The sequence below is a fragment of the Cupressus sempervirens genome, chromosome 1, assembly GCF_028749045.1.
Source record: "Cupressus sempervirens isolate cs-2001-9-10 chromosome 1, ASM2874904v1, whole genome shotgun sequence".
In the NCBI taxonomy this organism is placed as follows: Eukaryota; Viridiplantae; Streptophyta; class Pinopsida; order Cupressales; family Cupressaceae; genus Cupressus; species Cupressus sempervirens.
In genome coordinates this window covers 670,742,814-670,760,175 of record NC_143118.1, presented here as the reverse complement: position 1 = coordinate 670,760,175, position 17,362 = coordinate 670,742,814, and the positions used below count along the sequence as shown (strand labels likewise).

Here is a 17,362-nt window from a genome sequence, read left to right as displayed (position 1 = left end):
AGAATTAAATAATTTATTTTGAAAAATAAACAAAAATTGAGAATAATAAAATGAGAACTAGGAGTCCACTATAATGAGGCAAATTCCATAATCAATCAAGTTATTCTCTTGACCATTTATTCATTAAAGTGGGTTATAATTGAATATACTTCACATGTCAATAATGATCATAAAGATTTGAAAAAATGATCACACCATCAATCATAAATAAATAAAAATTAAAAACTAAAAAATTATATAAAAGGAATATATTTGAAATATATAAATTATAATCATTTGAAAAGATAATCTAACTATTTATTTTTTTAGAAAAAAATTAAAAATTAATATATTTTATTTATAATTCTCTATAATTAATGATATTAATTTTAAAATATAATTTAATATTTTTAACAAATAGATTGTATTCAACTTTAATTATTAAAATATGATTATAATTACATTTTAAAAGTTAAAAAGATTTTTAAATTTTGAAGAATAAAAAGGGAATGAGAGAAATTGTAAGTTGGCATAATTTTAACAATATAGTTGAATTAAAAATTTAGACTAATTTTCATTATTTATTTATTTTCTTACCTTTTCCCTATTTTTTCAATTTAGAAAAAAAAATGCCTAGGAAATTGTTTTGTACCTAATTTAAAAATACATACCCAAAAACTTTAGTCTGTAACATTAATTGTCCCTTTAGAAAATTGGGAGCAAGGAATTATTTGTACATTACTAATGTTCACTTTTAAAAATATTTTATAAGAAATATATTCTACTTTTAAAGGTAAAATGCTGACAAAATTATAGAGAATATAAAAGAATTAAAAACAAATCATAAAACTTTAACATCCTGTCCAACTAAAAATAATGTGGGTCGGCATGAGCCACGACTTTCGTCATTGGATAGTTGTTGCCTTCTACTTGACCCCTAAAAGACATCAACTTGTGGATCATTTCATGTACAAAGATGTTGAAAGACCAATTTACAAACGAACAAGACTGTCATTTATTATATAATCTCAATTCACAAACGAACAAGATTACCATATATTATATAATCTCAAGGATTTCATTCTGACATGTGCTTTGGTAACATGAATCAACTTTGAAATTACATTCTATCTTTATTAACTACAATTTTTTCAAGAGAAAAACCTACCTTTTATTTTAAAAGTTTGATGATTCATCTAATAATTCAATTTTCAATAGAAATCTCATGGAGATTGTGATAGAAGATGTGTGATGATTTTATTATCTGTATCAATATTTTTATTTTTATTTGGAAGAATAAGGGTGAAGTTTGAATGGAGAATGAAAAAATGGTTGCAGGTTTGAATAACTTGAAGAAACAAGCTAGAGAACGAGGTAATTCTAAGCCAAATTCAGCTAGGGAGAGAGTGTTGACGAATCAGCCACAGGTGTTGGGGAAATCTATGGAATCTAATGGCACCAAAGCTATGGTGGCAGTTGCGACTCTGCCAAATGTCAATGATCAACAATCTAGTCAAAATCATGGGTCTGGAATTTATTTTGCGTTGGTGGTAATAGATGGTTCTTTTTGGAACATGCATGGCTCTTTTCCGAACATGCATGAATGGGAACTGGTTCATTTTATGTCAGGGGAGCTTCAGGCTTTAAAAGGATGACAGTTGTCTTCCACGAAGCCAAGATCAACCTATTTTGGTTATTCCTCTAGAAGCACTAATGGAGGACATTGAGTACTGGACTAAGCATGCTTTGATATCTAAATTTCTTGGTATTTGGATATCCCTATTGACTCTTAAGGCATGGATTCATCGTTTGTGGCAGGTAGGAGGAGGTATGTATATCATGTTGGTTGGGAATAGTTATTTCTTTGTTGTTTTCTCTTGCATGTCTGATCAGGATTGAAGGGGTCTTTGTTTTTACAACCACATGAGGTTATTTGTTAAACCTTGGCATTCAGGATTTAATTCCGGTGACATCTCCCTTCAAATGTGTCAGTGTGGGTTCACCTTCCACACCTTCCTCTTGAACTCTGGCATTCTTCATCCAATTGTTGCTTTGCTTGGAAAGCCGACTGCGATTTCCCATCAACCCCTCAATAAAAAAGTTCTCTTATGCCAAAATCTGTGTTGAAATATATTTGAATAACCCATTACCAAATTCTATGAAAATTTGTCTTGGGTCTTTTTCTTGGGTGCAGCAATTGGATTATGAATCCCTTCCTTTCTGATGTTGGATATGTCATGAGTATGGTCATTTGTAGTGCCAATGCCCTCAGGTCTCAGCTTCTAAAGGGACATATGGCTTTACTACTACCAATGGTGGTGGTCAGATGAACACTACAAGAAAAAGTAAAGCTCAAATGGATAACATGGCTAAGGGGCATGCACAAGCAGATAATGCAGGAAAAGGGAAGACTCAATTGAATGATATTGGCTCGGATGAGGATGGCTTTATTCTTGCTCGCCCATAAGCTAAGGGACATGGACAAAAAAGGCCCCTCAAAGACCAGTAGTCATATTCTAGTTTTAATCAATTTAAGGTGTTGGAAAGTATGGTTTTAGAGGAGGGTATTCCTCCTAGTATCTCCGCTGATCCAATTTGCAATGGGAAAGCTCCACCTCATGATTCATGTAAAGCATCTCAAGTTGTAGTTCGGAAGACAAATGAACTCCCTAGTACTCCCAAGTCTCGAGCTTTGGTGACTCATGTGGTGCCTCAAGATAATGATGGTATCTAGTGGACTTAGTTAAGGATGCAATGTCATTGGTAAAGGTAAGGGATCTCCCCTCCCTTTGGGTTTGCTACAAAGACCTTTTAAGAGGGTTTTGTTTACTCCTTTAAAGAGTGGGTGTAAAAAAGACCAAGTGAAGCTTAGATTTGATAGAGTCTAGGGTTGTGAAACCCTTGGATGCTCATTCCCCCCATTCTACTCAATGACAATCATCCTCTCGTGGAATGTTAGGGGGTTGAATAGCATCACCAGATAAAAGGTTATTCACAATTTGGTGATTGATCATTCTCCAGACATTTTTTCTGTCCAAGGGACTAAGCTTTCAGTGGAGTCTATGGTTCAATTTGCCTCTAGTATTTGTCCTTGTGGGCAATTCCAGTGTGTTGGGGCTATAAGGAATTCTGGTGGTTTGGCTATGTTTTGGAACCCTCAAAAATTTTCTCCCATTGGTTAGCTGTCTTCTCATTTAGCTCTTTCTATGGTGGTTTCTTATTTAGATTCATGTGAGATTATCCTAATTACTAATGTGTATGCACCTGTCAATTTTGTGGGAAAGATGGAACTTTCAACACATATTCAGCATGTTAGAAACTTTCAACCTTACCATCCTTGGTTGTTAGTAGGAGATTTCAATTCAGTTTTAAGTCTAGAAGAGAAGCGACGTGGGTTGCCCTAGATAGGGCCTTTCCTTTGATCTTCTTCATAAAAATATAGATCTTTTGCATCTTTCTAATATTAAGCTCACTAATGGTCTCTTTACTTGGAATAATTAGACTGGAGCTGACGCTATCTCAGAACCTCTGGATAGATTTTTAGTTTCTTGCTTCTAGGTTAGTGGTGGCCTCACTCTTTCTTTTAAAATTCTAGACCGGAGGGATTCTGATCATTGGCCAATTAAATTTCCTTGTACTTGGGTTATTATTCCTAAGAATCCTCCTTTTAAGTTTCAATGCATGTGGCTTCGATACTTCTCTCTTCATGATCTTACTTCTTGTTAATGGAGGGATGATGCCCCTTCTTTTGGTACTGCTATGTTTTCTTTTTCTAAAAAACTTCAATGTCAAAAGCCAACTCAACATATGGAATCAAGATTATTTTGTGAACCTTCATTCCATGAAGAGGCTTGCTCACGAGCGTTTGGAAGTCATAACTAAATAGATTAGGGATCTTTGTTTCTCTGAGGATTTGGGGAATGTTGAATCCCTTACTTCAAGAGGTGTGGATGAATGGAAACTTTGGGAGGAAATATTCAAGAAGCAAAAGGCCAAAGTTGATTGGCTCCAAGAAGGCAATAGGAACAATGCCCTTTTCCACAAGACTGTGCAATCTTATCAAATCAGAGCTATATTTCTTCTTTGGTTAATTCTGAAGGTATCCAATTATCTTCTTTGCGAGCTTTGTTTCAAGAGGCTACTCGGTTCTCTTCTAACCTCTTCTCAGTCCCTTAGACCCTTGGTGGTCTTTTGTTGGACATTAATAGATTTATCTTATTGTATCTCTAAAGATTCTCTTCCTTTTGATAATGAGGAGCATATTATCTTGACTTATATTCCCTCCCTTCTCAAGAAATGAATGATTATCTTATGCGCCCAATCTCTTTGGCCGAGTTGGAGGAGGTGGTCTTTGTTATGCCTAAGGGAAAAGCTTATGGCCCCAATTGCTTTCCTATTGAAATCTTTCAAGACTTGAAACATCATTAATCAAGATTTGTTAGAAGTTGTTAAGAAATCTTATTCTAGCAAGCAAATGCTTCGAGCACTAAATTCTACTTTCTTAGTTCTTATTCTAAAAAGAGATGGGGCTAATCAATTGGAGTTTTTTAGACCTATTGTTGTTTGTAACATGGCTTACAAAGTTATTATTGAGTTGATTGTTGAGCGACTTAAAAAGTGATTTCTCTTCTATTATTTTAGAAGAACAAGGAGGTTTTGTTGCAAGAAGACCAATCTTAGATGGGGTGGTTATTGCTAGCTCAAGGGAGCGCTCTATATTTATTAAACCAAATATGGCTAAGGCCTGTAGTCAAATGGAGCTTTCTAAGGAATATTCTTCTTACTTTTGGCTTTAACTCAAAGTGGGTGAGTTGGACTATGAGTTGTCACTTTTGGATCTTTCTTTATTCTTCTTAATGGCCAACTGTCCTAATTATTTGATGCTTCTAGGGGTCTCCGCTAGGGTGATCCTTTTTTCCCCTATATTTTAATTATTATGGATGAGAGTTTGGGCAAATTCATTAACAAGGGTAACATTGGTCAATGATTTATCTTCTCCTTCTCATCTTCAATTTGTTGATGACTTCACTCTTGCTAGAATTGCTTAAGTGAAGAAAGTTGAAGCCTTCTAACATACTTTGGATATTTATTTGGCAACAACATGCCAAAAAGCTAATGAACACAAATCTTCTATATTATACATATTCATTTTACCAATCTACCATGAAAACATTTCACAAACCCTAACTTTCGACCTAGGAGCGAGCTAGCTTGAGATCTAGTTATTTTATTAATTGATTTAAAATTGTTATATTCAAAGCATTTAAATGTTTAATTAAGTAATTTTCATTTGTAATCAATTAATAATTTAAAATTACAATAAATTAGGGATTGTGGGTGTTGGAGAGACAATGCTCATTCCCAAACCCATTTCACTATTATCAAGACTTTTTTTTTTATGTATTATTGTATTCCCAATGTCATCATCATCTACATCCACGATGGTGATTCAGTCACACTGACAGCTACAACCAAAAAAGACTTCTAGGGCTAGACCCACTCTCCCTCCAGTAGTTTCGAGTTGTTGGGAAGGGGAAGAAGCAATGGTTTACCTTCACTTTGTCATCTTCAATTTGTTGATAACTCTACTCTTGCTAGAATTGTTCGAATCAAGGAAGCTTAAGCCTTCCAATAGACTTTGGACATTTATTTGGCAACGATGTGCCAAAAAGTTCATTCACAAATCTTCTATATTATTTAACACTCCCAAACCTATTCCACGAAGGATTGAGAATGTCCTCAAGTTTCAAATTGGTTCGGTTCACTCTCCGACATATCTTGGCATTCCAATCGATGTTTCTAGGGAGCCACAACTCTTCTGCCAAAATCTGATTAACAAGCTTCAAGATAAGGTAAATAACTAGACCCATAGATGGCTCTCTATTATTACTTGTCTACCCTTCTTCAATCTATTATTCAAACACTCCCATTTATAGAAGCATTGTTGAAGACGCTCTTGGCAACTTACTCAAGAATTTGAAGCTCTTTCTCAACAATTCCGTAGGAGTGGTAATTTGCATAATTCTAAATGGAGCTTTGATCAATTGGGAAATTATTAGTAGGCCTAAGGAGGGCATGTTCTTGGTCTCCAATCTTCTCTCTTGAGTAGCCTAGCTTTGGTTGCTAAACTTTACTAATGATGTTGCTCTAGAAAAAATCAACTTTGCACTTGTATAATTACTCATAAGTATTTTAGAGGTGCTGATCCTTTGCCCTCCTTTGCGTATTTTCACACTTCCTCTTTAAGGTCATGGCTCTATGGTGTGGAATACTATCGAAACTAGAGCTCAATTGATTAAGAGGGACATTTTCTAGATATGTACATGTGGAAGATTCTAAGGCTTTGTTTTTGTTTGTTGCTCGAGATGGCAACTCTCCCATTTTATCCAATTATCCTCATCTTCAAACTTTGTGCAATTATTTTCTTGCTACAAGATGGGATAAAGACTCCTTATCAATTTGTCTTGCACTCTTCAAATGCTTCCTAGGGGCTCAGAGGCAGACCACCAAGAGCTTTCTAGAATTTTAGCTACTAGAGAGTGTTACTCTTTAAACAGCCAAATGTTTTGACTTCGGCTTGGGGTGGTGTACCCTATCTAGTAAGTATTTTGTTTATACTAGGTACCAAGAGATTACTAAACAATTATTAGGGGATGTTGAGATCCCTTGGCAGAAATAAGTTTGGATTAAATTTAATTGGTGCAATATTAATTTCTTCACGTGGTCAATGTCTTACATAGGATAATATTTGTAAACATCAATTTTAATACTCAATTTTGTGTGCCATGCAGTAATAGATAAGAGTCTTATCTCTCACCTCTTCTTCCATTGTGTTTTTTCTACCCACTAATGGCATCTTTGGTGGATTGCTTAGGGTTGCTCTTGTCAGCATACTTCCAGATCTAACAGAACAGCACTCCTGGAGGTTAGAATAGATAAAATAGAATAACTTCTACAATAAGCATTGAATGATTAGAAGAAAATACCAGAAATGGCTCTGAAACAAATAAAGCATAATTAAATTTAAACAATGCTCAAGGAAACCATACAAAATTAATTTAAAAAATTTAAATGCACAAAGCGCCATATTTTATCTTTTTTAGATGCCAAGAATATTGCATTTACGTGGATGCTGCGTTTTAGATGTTCGATTTTGAAAGATTCATTAAATAGATTGTTAAGAAGTTACGGAAAAATGGTCAACTTCACTATCCATGTTCAGATTAGGGCTAAGGGTCATTAGAATTTGTGTATTTATAGACAAATAGCATGCATTGATTTCAGTTTGAAGTGCGTATCCAATGTCAATACACTGATTATAGTTTAAGGAGGATTTCCAGACTTCATATTTGATAAGGGTTTTGATAAGGGTTTTTTCGTGTGGCTGCATTTCACAATTCTGCTCTCCCACCAGGGATTATCAATTACCGCGACTTTCGTGGCTCGATTTGAACACATATTTTCCAATTTAGATTGTTCTTAAAGATCTGTTAGGAAAGATTTTTATCAATAAATGTCTGCCACCTTTCAAACAGAATGATTCAATGCACAACGAACTTCAACAACAAATAGATAAAGCCTCCCATGTGGCGTGGCCCCATTTACAGTCAACATGTGCAACTATATAAATCATATATATCATAGTTATCCCCACCACAGCATCTAAAATATGAAAGTCGACAAACACCATCACCCCCTACACATGAACCCTAAAAAGGGCCTTTTTCCGTGTTTCTTTCTAATAAGATGCAAGTCCACACGCAATGAATTTCCATGATCGGTTATATAAAACAGAACTGTCATGACTGATCAGGATCCACAAACATTCAGGAATAATCCCTTTTTATAATCTGAAGCATTTTCAGCTAAATGAAAACTGACAAAAAAATCCCTAAATAAACATGTTAGCCTATAATAGTCTAATCAAAACATGCTGGAATTACAGTGAAACGAACAGTCTAAAAGAGACGAAATAACTAGTAGTAAGAACTCAAATAAGCAGTTGTGCAACTCCAGCTAAAAGTAGACCCGTAAAGATGCTAATAGGAGATGTTGTAAAACCGTCTGCTGCTCCGGTAGTTGCAGAGGGGCTCAAAACAGGGGTTGCACCATTCGAACCAGCAATTGGAGATCCCACACCAGGGGAATCCGGAAAGGTGTTCGTGGGAGTTGGTGCAAGAGCTAGAACAAGAAGAAAACATTAGCATCAATTACAGATAAATTTGATCTGAAATGTTGATTACAAAACTGCAACAAGAAGAAAACATTAGCATCCATGAAATATGGATCATGAAATGTTGATTACACAGTTTGATGAATTGTACCCCATTAAAATCCAAAACATTGATGAAAAATTTGCAGAATTCAACTCAACAACATGGATGTTCAATTATAATATCACATATGCACTCTCAATCAAATTCATGTGTAATGTCACATATGCACTCTCAATCAAATTCATGAAACCACAGCGCACACTAAAGAAACAGGGTAAATTTGGTACATCATCTTCACTTCCAGGGCTTGTTGCCCAAGCCCTCGATTTGAGGGAAATAAAGTAATATCCAGTGAAATAAAGTAATATCCAGTGTTTCACAATCAGTGTTTCTGGCCCTCAACTTGAGGGAAATAAAGTAATATCCAATGTTTCACAAATAAAGTAATATCCAATGTTTCACAATCAGTAGTTTCTGGATTAGATTGTGTATGAATCAGAAGCTACTGATTGTTAAAAAATTGAATAGATTGTAGAAAACTGAACACTGAATATACAGTAAACCACAAGACTTGTAGCCCTCAACTTGAGAGAAATAAAGTAATATACACTGTATCAATAACATATATATAGTGGGCAGGCATGACCCTGCAGCGCAAGAATAAGTTACAAGCCCTCCCCAATCAAGGGGTCTCGAGTTCAATTTTACTCGAGGGTTCAATTCTACACAGAACCGTGTATAAAATAACATATACTGTATATCAAATTCATGAAACCGTACTGAAGAAACAAGGTAGATTTGGCACGTCATCTTCACTTCCAGGGAAAATTGCCAAAACCGAAATGACAAGACTTGTATCCCTTAAAATTGAGGGTAAAAATTAACAGTCACATCATAACATTATATGTCAAAAATATCTAATTGGACAAGGCAGGTAGCTTATTGACGCACGCGGTCATCATGTTAGTGCCCATCGAAACCTATTTTATAACTGTCGACAATGAAGTGAAAGATTTAATAATGCCCAAAAAGAAATTGAAGTGGAAGGGATCAAGTGCAGAAACTACAATGAGATCAAAAGCCAGATCCAGCACAAAAGAACGAACGACCCACAAGACTGATAGAATGCTGAAAAGACGAGCTAAACAAGATTATAATAACAAAACTACTTTGAAAACATGGACACCATAAAATTGTAAAAGCACCCGAAACATCATAACACGCCTACTGAAAAAGTGTGCGCCACAGAAAGGCTCTCCTAAAAAGTGAGCAACTTTGTCACAGAACCTCCTTTGAATTGATGTGTACGCGCTCCATTTCTATTGATTTTATGTTGTTTCATTGGTAGCAATGTAGTTTTCTATAAGCTTATTCCCATTTAAAAGAAAAGCTGATAGAATGTTTGAAGACCTATGTTGTTTCATTGGTAGCAATGTAGTTTTTTATAAGCTTATTCCCATCTAAAAGAAAACCTTTACGACAGCTGTGGTAGTTCTGCATTAGAGTCTATTGAAAACATTAAAACTTTAACTTCAAACTCGGACTTAGGCAAAGAGACCGAGAAAAAAACTTTCTACTCTCTAACATCAGAAAATATTGAAGAATTTAACTACTTGCGCTTAATGAAATTGATCGATAATGTCAATGGGCTCTTTCTTAAAGAGCTCACTCGGAATAAAGTCTCTGGGACGTCTCTGGGCCCGTGGTTTTTAATGTTGGTTTTAACATTAAAAAGGGATGAGGGGAGGGGATGAGGCCAAGATCATTGTTCTGAACAATTTTGGCTGATTTTAGCTGAATGGATACCCACCCCTGGGTCCTTAACTCCTTGTGATAGGAGAAAACGTTCAGCCAAAAGAATCCCATATAACAACAAATATTTCACTAAGGACCTTGAAAATATTGATTAACAGCAAACACAGACCCACAGACTATCTTTGACCTTCGCGGTTAAAAAAATTCCATTCTACAATTAGAATACTAAAAGGCAGAGAGTCAAATGGCAAGATCTAAATAACCAACAAACCACAACTAATCCATGATACAACACCCCAGAAGCCAATAGCTCGATGGTAAATGAAGAACCACTTACAAAAAACTTTTCTACTGAGAGCCGCCCAGTTCCAAAAAGGCTTGACAGCTGCACAATGGAGAATAATTGAGCAACTTTATATGTAGATTGGACCCCCAGATCAAGCACTAACTAATCGACTAAAAAGAAATCAAAAACTTGTTATAATGGCACTCTACGATCATATGCTCCTCAGTACAGAAAATTAGTAGAGATCTTCAGTACAAACAAACAGTTAGTTTATCTATTAGATTACACTCTCGGGTAGTTAATCTAAAAAGGACCTTCACATACAGTTATAGCCGGTGACAGACAACATGAATGACATCAATATAAATAACAACGGATGTTTCTAATCCAAATTCCAATAAAATAAACGTATTAAACGATACCCATAATCTGCTATTGATTACTGTAGTCACAACGTCTGGTTTAAGATTTTCGATCTAAAACCCTTGTCAGACGAAATGAAAACTTGCATCCCAAAGCCCCTACATAAGTTCATATCAAAAAGCTCCAAATCTCTCTCTCTCTCTCTCTCTCTCTCTCTCTCTCTCTCTCTCTCTCACACACACACACACACACACACACACACACCATTACTACACCAAGAATCGAACCTGGAACAAAAGAGAACTACACACAGTTATTTTCGAGACGCTTTAGCAAAGGAATTACATGGCCTCTGAAGCTATTGTCTCCGGATCCAGAAAAGCTAAGTAAAGTCCATTTTCAGCTGTGCAATGAATTCATCGCTATGTCTATGAAAATATTACGTACCGATCCAAAAAAAAAAAAAAATTAATCAATCCATTTCCCGAGAGCCTTAACAAATCCTATCCATCTCTGGAAATATTATGTAATCACCTAAACAAAGAAGCCAACTACAGTTCATTATCAGACGCTTTAGTAGTTCATTACAAGGTCTCTGATAATATTATGTACTGGTCTAAAAAGATTAGCAAAGCAGTCCGCTTCCGGAATCTTTGAAAAATTATATAAATGGTCTCTAGAAATATTATGTCCTGAAAGCACATCCAAGCTGGATTCGCCCCCCAAAAAAAGGTAAATAAAGTTTCTTCAAAGAAACTTAAACGAAGTCATCATATGTCCTCCACAGCCATGTCCTTAATCATATAAATGCAAATTAAAAAACCATCATACAACTAAATTTTAAGTACAAGGCACCTAAACAGATCGGAAAACACACCAGAAAATTTTCAAAAAAACATTAAATCTTACCAGCGCAAGCACTGAGCGGAGGGGTTTGGACCTTGCAAGCAACAGGCATGGCAGCAGCACGAGTCTGGTTAACAGTAATGCCATATGAACTGCTGCTTGCCAGCAAAGTACAAAGACAAACTATATTCGAATTAACAACCTTCTTAAGCCCACTGCAACAATCCTTTGAAGGAGGTGTTGTATCATTTGCCATGATATAACTCAAGCAAGGCGTCAACTCTGATACCGTATCATCACATCCTCCAGAAGACGGTGACATAGCGGGTTCCTGAGCACAACCCATTTCTGCCAACACCAGAATAACCAAAACCCAACTCACATTTACCGCCATTAATCTGCTCCTTTGCCCCGCCATGAGAGAAACCTGAGCAACGATTCAAAGTCCAGAGAAACACAATGTGGGTTTTGAAAGCAAAGGGCGCTTTAGGAGAACGGGTAGGCGGGTTTCTGGTGTAAAAGTTAAATGGGATTTAAAGCGGAATCGAAAAGCAGTATTAATAGCTCTCACCAAACGCACCACTGGTCCGCTGTAAATGTCGAGATGACAGTTGTGTCTCGAAAAGGCAGAAAAGTAGATTATCTTTTTTAATGTGGAGAAAGGGAAAAAGTTTGTTTTTTACTTTTTAAGGTTTTTTTGAATCCATTTAATCTTCTTAACCTAGACAGTGGAGTAATTGCAGGGCATCATTACAAAGCATGAGAATAAGAAAATTCCCTGTCAACAGTTGCGGGGTTCAAATTAGTGGGGGTTTGAATTTGAAACACCGGGTGTACCGTGTGATGAAATCTTTTGTTTGATTTCAACTTTATCGACACAGCGGTGGGAGTTTGTGGCACACCACTTAAAAAGTAAGGACTATTTATAAATGGAGGTGAACTGTAATGTGTGTGCTCTGTCTGCAACCTACTCTTGTACAGTCGCCCTCCGCTTTTGACGCAAGCACATCATCATTCTTGCATGTACTCGTTTTATTCCAGGATTATGCAAATGGAGTTAAATTGTTGTTTGTAACTTTGTAATACATATAGGGAAATTCAAAGGTAATTCATTAGAGTGGGAAGTGGTCTAAAAGTCTTAATATTATAATATTCATCTGAAATCAGCCACTAAGACTCCCAATAATCATGCACTTAAAAATAGTGCTTTTCGCACAAATGACTAACCAGCAACTAAGAAAATTTTAAAAACTATTAGTGTATGTGTCGTCAGCTATTAGTACACGTCTGATCATTTTTAGGAGCTTGGTAATTGGGGGGAAGGTGATGGTTAATGCTAGCCGCAATGCATGGGCCGTAACAGGCTTGTTTCCCCTATATATCAAAGATGTAGAGATTGGTTTAGATTAATAATAGTAATATATTCAAAGGAGTTTCATGATATTAATATTGGATTTTGAAAGGAGTATACATAAAATCTATTCTCAAAGATGAAGATAGGAATGGATATCAAGAAAAATATTATCATACAATAATAATAATATACTAATAATTTAATCTAGTTTTAAATATCCTATAATAATATTACAACAAAATATATTTGTATAAATGTTTCAATAAGGTACCAAGAAAGTTGAGTAAATCTTTCCATTGAAGTTCACAAGTTTTAACAAGTAGAAGTACAAATAGACACATGTACATGTAAAATGTATTAAAGGGCTTTTACTTGTCATTGGTATTTTTTTTTTTTTAAAGTTCACAAGATTTAACAACTAGATGTACAAATGGACACTATTGGTACATGTAAAATGTATTAAAGGGTTTTATTTGTCATTTTTTAATTTTTTTGAAGCTAATAATGGTTGGGTGAGCAAGGAGTAAATGGTAATTGAACATGTCCAATTATAGAGTCTCTTCCCTCATAATGTAATAATGATTTAATATTGATTAGAAAATAATATTATTTTTTTAGCACTTTTGCTAATTATAGATTAAGTAGGAATATATATATATAGTTAGTTAGCATGACTTACTATTAAGAAATATGAATAAATGAAGATTTTTTAAGTACAAAAGATCTTCACATCTCTCTAGTGCAACTTCAAAATATTTATAGACATGATAATTGATGAGGACAGTAGTATGATTAGTATTCATGTCATTTATCCAAGCTCAAATTCTTAGAAGTGATATCCTCAATTTAGCTACTAATGTCATAAAAAATCAAGATCTAGATTTCATTCTCATAATTTGAATTTTTTGTCATAAAAATAAAAGTTTAGAAAGTGTGTATCATGTGATAAAACTTATGTTTTACAATTGTTATTAGACATATGTGTGGGTGTGTGTTTTCATAAATAACAAGGACTTTAACATTTGAAGAGTAACTTTGGTTTAATGATTATTAGAAAGAAAGTATTTTGGAGATAAGGTTTGACATCAAATTTAGGCCTTGTATGGAGTCCCCACTATTTAGCAATCTTTTTATAGTTGTATTTTTTTAGGTTATATTTATTTTAGTTAGTTCATAAAAAAAAAAATTTATATAACAATTTGATAAAATTTATAACTTTTGCCTTGTTTTGCTAGATTTTGTAACTTATTAAATTATCAAGAATGTGATCATATTATACATATAATGCACTTATTGTCAAATAAAAAACATGACTATAAAACAAAATATTTAAATATCTTCATGCTTATATTTGTTATGATTATGTGCATAATGTCATATGGTATAATTAGTATGAAAAGAAAATGATAAGTATAAAAATTATTTGAGCCAATACGCTATTTGTTGGAAATTGAATTTTTGACAAGTTGTCAATTAGCCGAAAAAGTTGTCAGTTTGGCTAGAAAATTGTAAATTCTTCCTGTAAATTATTTAGTGGCCAATTTTTTTTATCTCGCTCCACTTTTAACTCTTGTTTTTTATGTTTATTAGTTGTTATATCCACTTTTAACTATTGTTTTTCTCTTTCTATTTATTGATTTTTAAAACTGGTTTAGATTTTAGTTTTTTAATTTTTTTAATTTATCTTTAATATTAGTTTAGTTTTTCCTTTAAATATTGTTTTTTAGTTTCTATAATATATTTAGTCAAATAGAATATTTGTTAGAGACTTTATTTTTTCATATTATATTTTTGTATTTCTCTTATGAATTTTTCATAATAGTAAAATAGTTCAAAAACTCAATTGGGAAAGAGCCATAAAGAAAACCCAACATTAGTGTTTAATACAAATAATATAAGCGAGATAATGAGGTCAAAAAGATAATGCAGCTACCATCTTGAGACTCCCTTGAAAGTCCCAAAGACTGGCCAAACTACACTAATCATTACAATGCTAACACAACTCTTTATATATGTTGAGTATATTGTTTGTTGATTGCAATGAGTTTTTGCAGATCATTATCATGCTGAAACAAGCCCATTGATTTATCTGTTTCAATGTCCAAACCCTCACACCCTCGATTGGCCATGTAGTCTGCCACCATATTCCCTTCGCGAACAGTTATTTTTTCATATTATTTTTTTGTATTTCTCTTATTAATTTTTCATAATAGATTTTTTGATGGGGTTTTTTTAAATGATTTTTTTTTCATATTTGATAAATTGAATTTAAATAAATAGTATTTATTAATCTATTTGAAAGATTTTAGTAAATATTATGTTATTTAAATTAAAAATTATTAATAATCTAATTTGTTTACATAAGGTTATATTTTTTTAAATAATCTTATTATCAAGCACATATCGGCTTATCATTACAAGCACAGAAGCATGCAACTGTTTCAATTCTCTTTATATATCTTTGTCCACTCATATTCAAACATATAGTGTCGTAATTTAAATACTTTATTCATGAAGCAACCCCCAAGGTTCAAACCCATGCTAGGCCAGTATGCTCGTAGGACTTGTGTCATCACTAGGCCATTGAGCTCGCAAGTCTAAACATGTGAAGTGTAGGAACAAGCTCTTGGTCAAGAGTGTTTCACATGGAACTAGAGGGCGTGTCATGTCAATATTGTCAGTTGCATTAAAAAGTTTACGAGACATTATTTAAAAGATAAATATCTTTCTCTAATCACTTTAATGAAAGAAGTATACATATGTTTTTAAGAAATTAAACATTTTATAGGTATATGTGGGTTACCCAAATAACATAAGCACAATTATTAAATTGGATAATAGAATTGGGATAAGATAATATAATGTACAAAAATATAATAATTAAATAGGATTGATGTACTTAGGTATGGGAAAAATTATGATTAAATAATGTTAATATATTGATTTGTTTCTAGATTTGATTGTGTAAAGATCTTTATTTGAAACGTTGATGGTAAAGATCTTTACACAATCGAATCTAGAAACAAATCAATATATTTATGCAATGGATTGTGGAAATTTGATCTCTTTAATGTTAATATTGTTATTAATTGATTTACCAGTATAGGAAAAAAAATTTCCTTGTTGTATTTGTTGTGTCTCACAAACCATGCCCCACTTAGCTACTTAGAGAAGTAGGGATCCACTTTTTTTCTTATAGGCCTTTTTTACTTTGCCTTAATTCTCATTCCTTAATATGGTTCTCAGCATTAAGGCTATGGGGTTTTGTGGGGGTCCAAGTCATGTTTCACATCCAAACATGAATCCTCAAAAGACCAACCCATATATGGGATCGATCTTTTAGGGGTTAGGGGTGAATGGAGACTCACTAACTCCACGATTCCTAACCCCCAATAAGTGAGATTTGAGTGCAATGTAGTGAAATTATTAAGGCCTTTAAAAGGTGGCTTCAATTCTTATTGCAGTACCACTTTATCTTTTCTCATTGATAGAATTTTACTACATTCTTAAATGAACTTTTTCACATTTCATCTCAATTATCTCACTAGGGAACTTAGATCCATGTTTACACTTGTTTCTACTTTTGAGGAAGTTGGTGTAGCCTTGTTTTCACTATTTTCCATGGGTAGGGTCTTGTGTCATTGTTGTAGCATTTTTCCTCCTTATTATTATGTTACTTTTTCTTGTTTCATCATTTTGTTTACTCTGTGTTCCCTTTTTGGGGCCGTGTTTCTTTGTTTAGTTTTTAGTTGGTTTGATCTTCAATAAAACTTCCCAGGGGAAATTAATTTGCTTCTACCTTTTTTGCGCCCATAGCCAAAAGAGGGAACCCTACCACAAATAATAGAGTCAGTTTTTTTCATAAAACCCTGAGTCCAAACTATTGGTGCAATTATATATTCACTAATTATACTTCACTTAAGCTTACTTAGGATAATGTATTGCATAATAGTTTGTCATTGAAACACCTAGCCATTTGCACCTTAATCGAGCACATAGTGTTGGAGAAGTCCACTCTAGGTGGTGATACTTGTTATCTCAATCCAACTTTAGTGCACATATCACATTATCATCCTCATCATTGCACATACTTAATTGCATAATAGAGGATGATCCACCTTTGGTGTACATGCGATGCCACCTTGCATAGGTGATAGGTCATTTCTCCTTATCATTGTCACTTATCGTCATTTCTATATAAGGAGGCCTATTAAGTACATTTCATTCAAGTCCATTGTTAATGATATCATATTTGCATCTTAATGCAATTATCTTACCAATATATTGTGGAAGCTATCTTGGTCTTTCATTTGATCCTGGGGGTGTTGTCGAGTCACCTAAAACTCTAACATGGTATCAAAGCTCTCAAGGTGTGAATAACTATTCTCTAGATAGAAATCTTGGCTTGATATGATTTTAAGTGCAGAATTTCTTAATTTAGACATCATAATTGCATTCAAGAAGTTATTCCAATTAAATTCAACTATAAATACACACATATTTGGTGAAATACAAAATTGAAGCAAAAAAAAAATTGTGGATCGAGCCTTATGAACCAATCTA

The 17,362-nt window shown here is 34.0% G+C and overlaps 1 protein-coding gene across 1 annotated transcript; it reads right to left on the bottom strand.

Moving 5' to 3' along the window:
• Positions 1 to 7,579: 7,579 nt before the first annotated feature.
• Positions 7,580 to 11,949, bottom strand: LOC149579660 (non-specific lipid transfer protein GPI-anchored 29-like). Its single transcript, XM_089786464.1, has 2 exons — positions 11,509 to 11,949; positions 7,580 to 8,160 (listed from the first exon to the last, which is right to left on the bottom strand). The coding sequence occupies exons 1-2, from the start codon at positions 11,861 to 11,863 to the stop codon at positions 7,970 to 7,972; spliced, it is 546 nt and encodes a 181-aa protein (XP_089642590.1). The 5' UTR covers positions 11,864 to 11,949; the 3' UTR covers positions 7,580 to 7,969.
• Between the last annotated feature and the right edge of the window lie 5,413 nt (positions 11,950 to 17,362).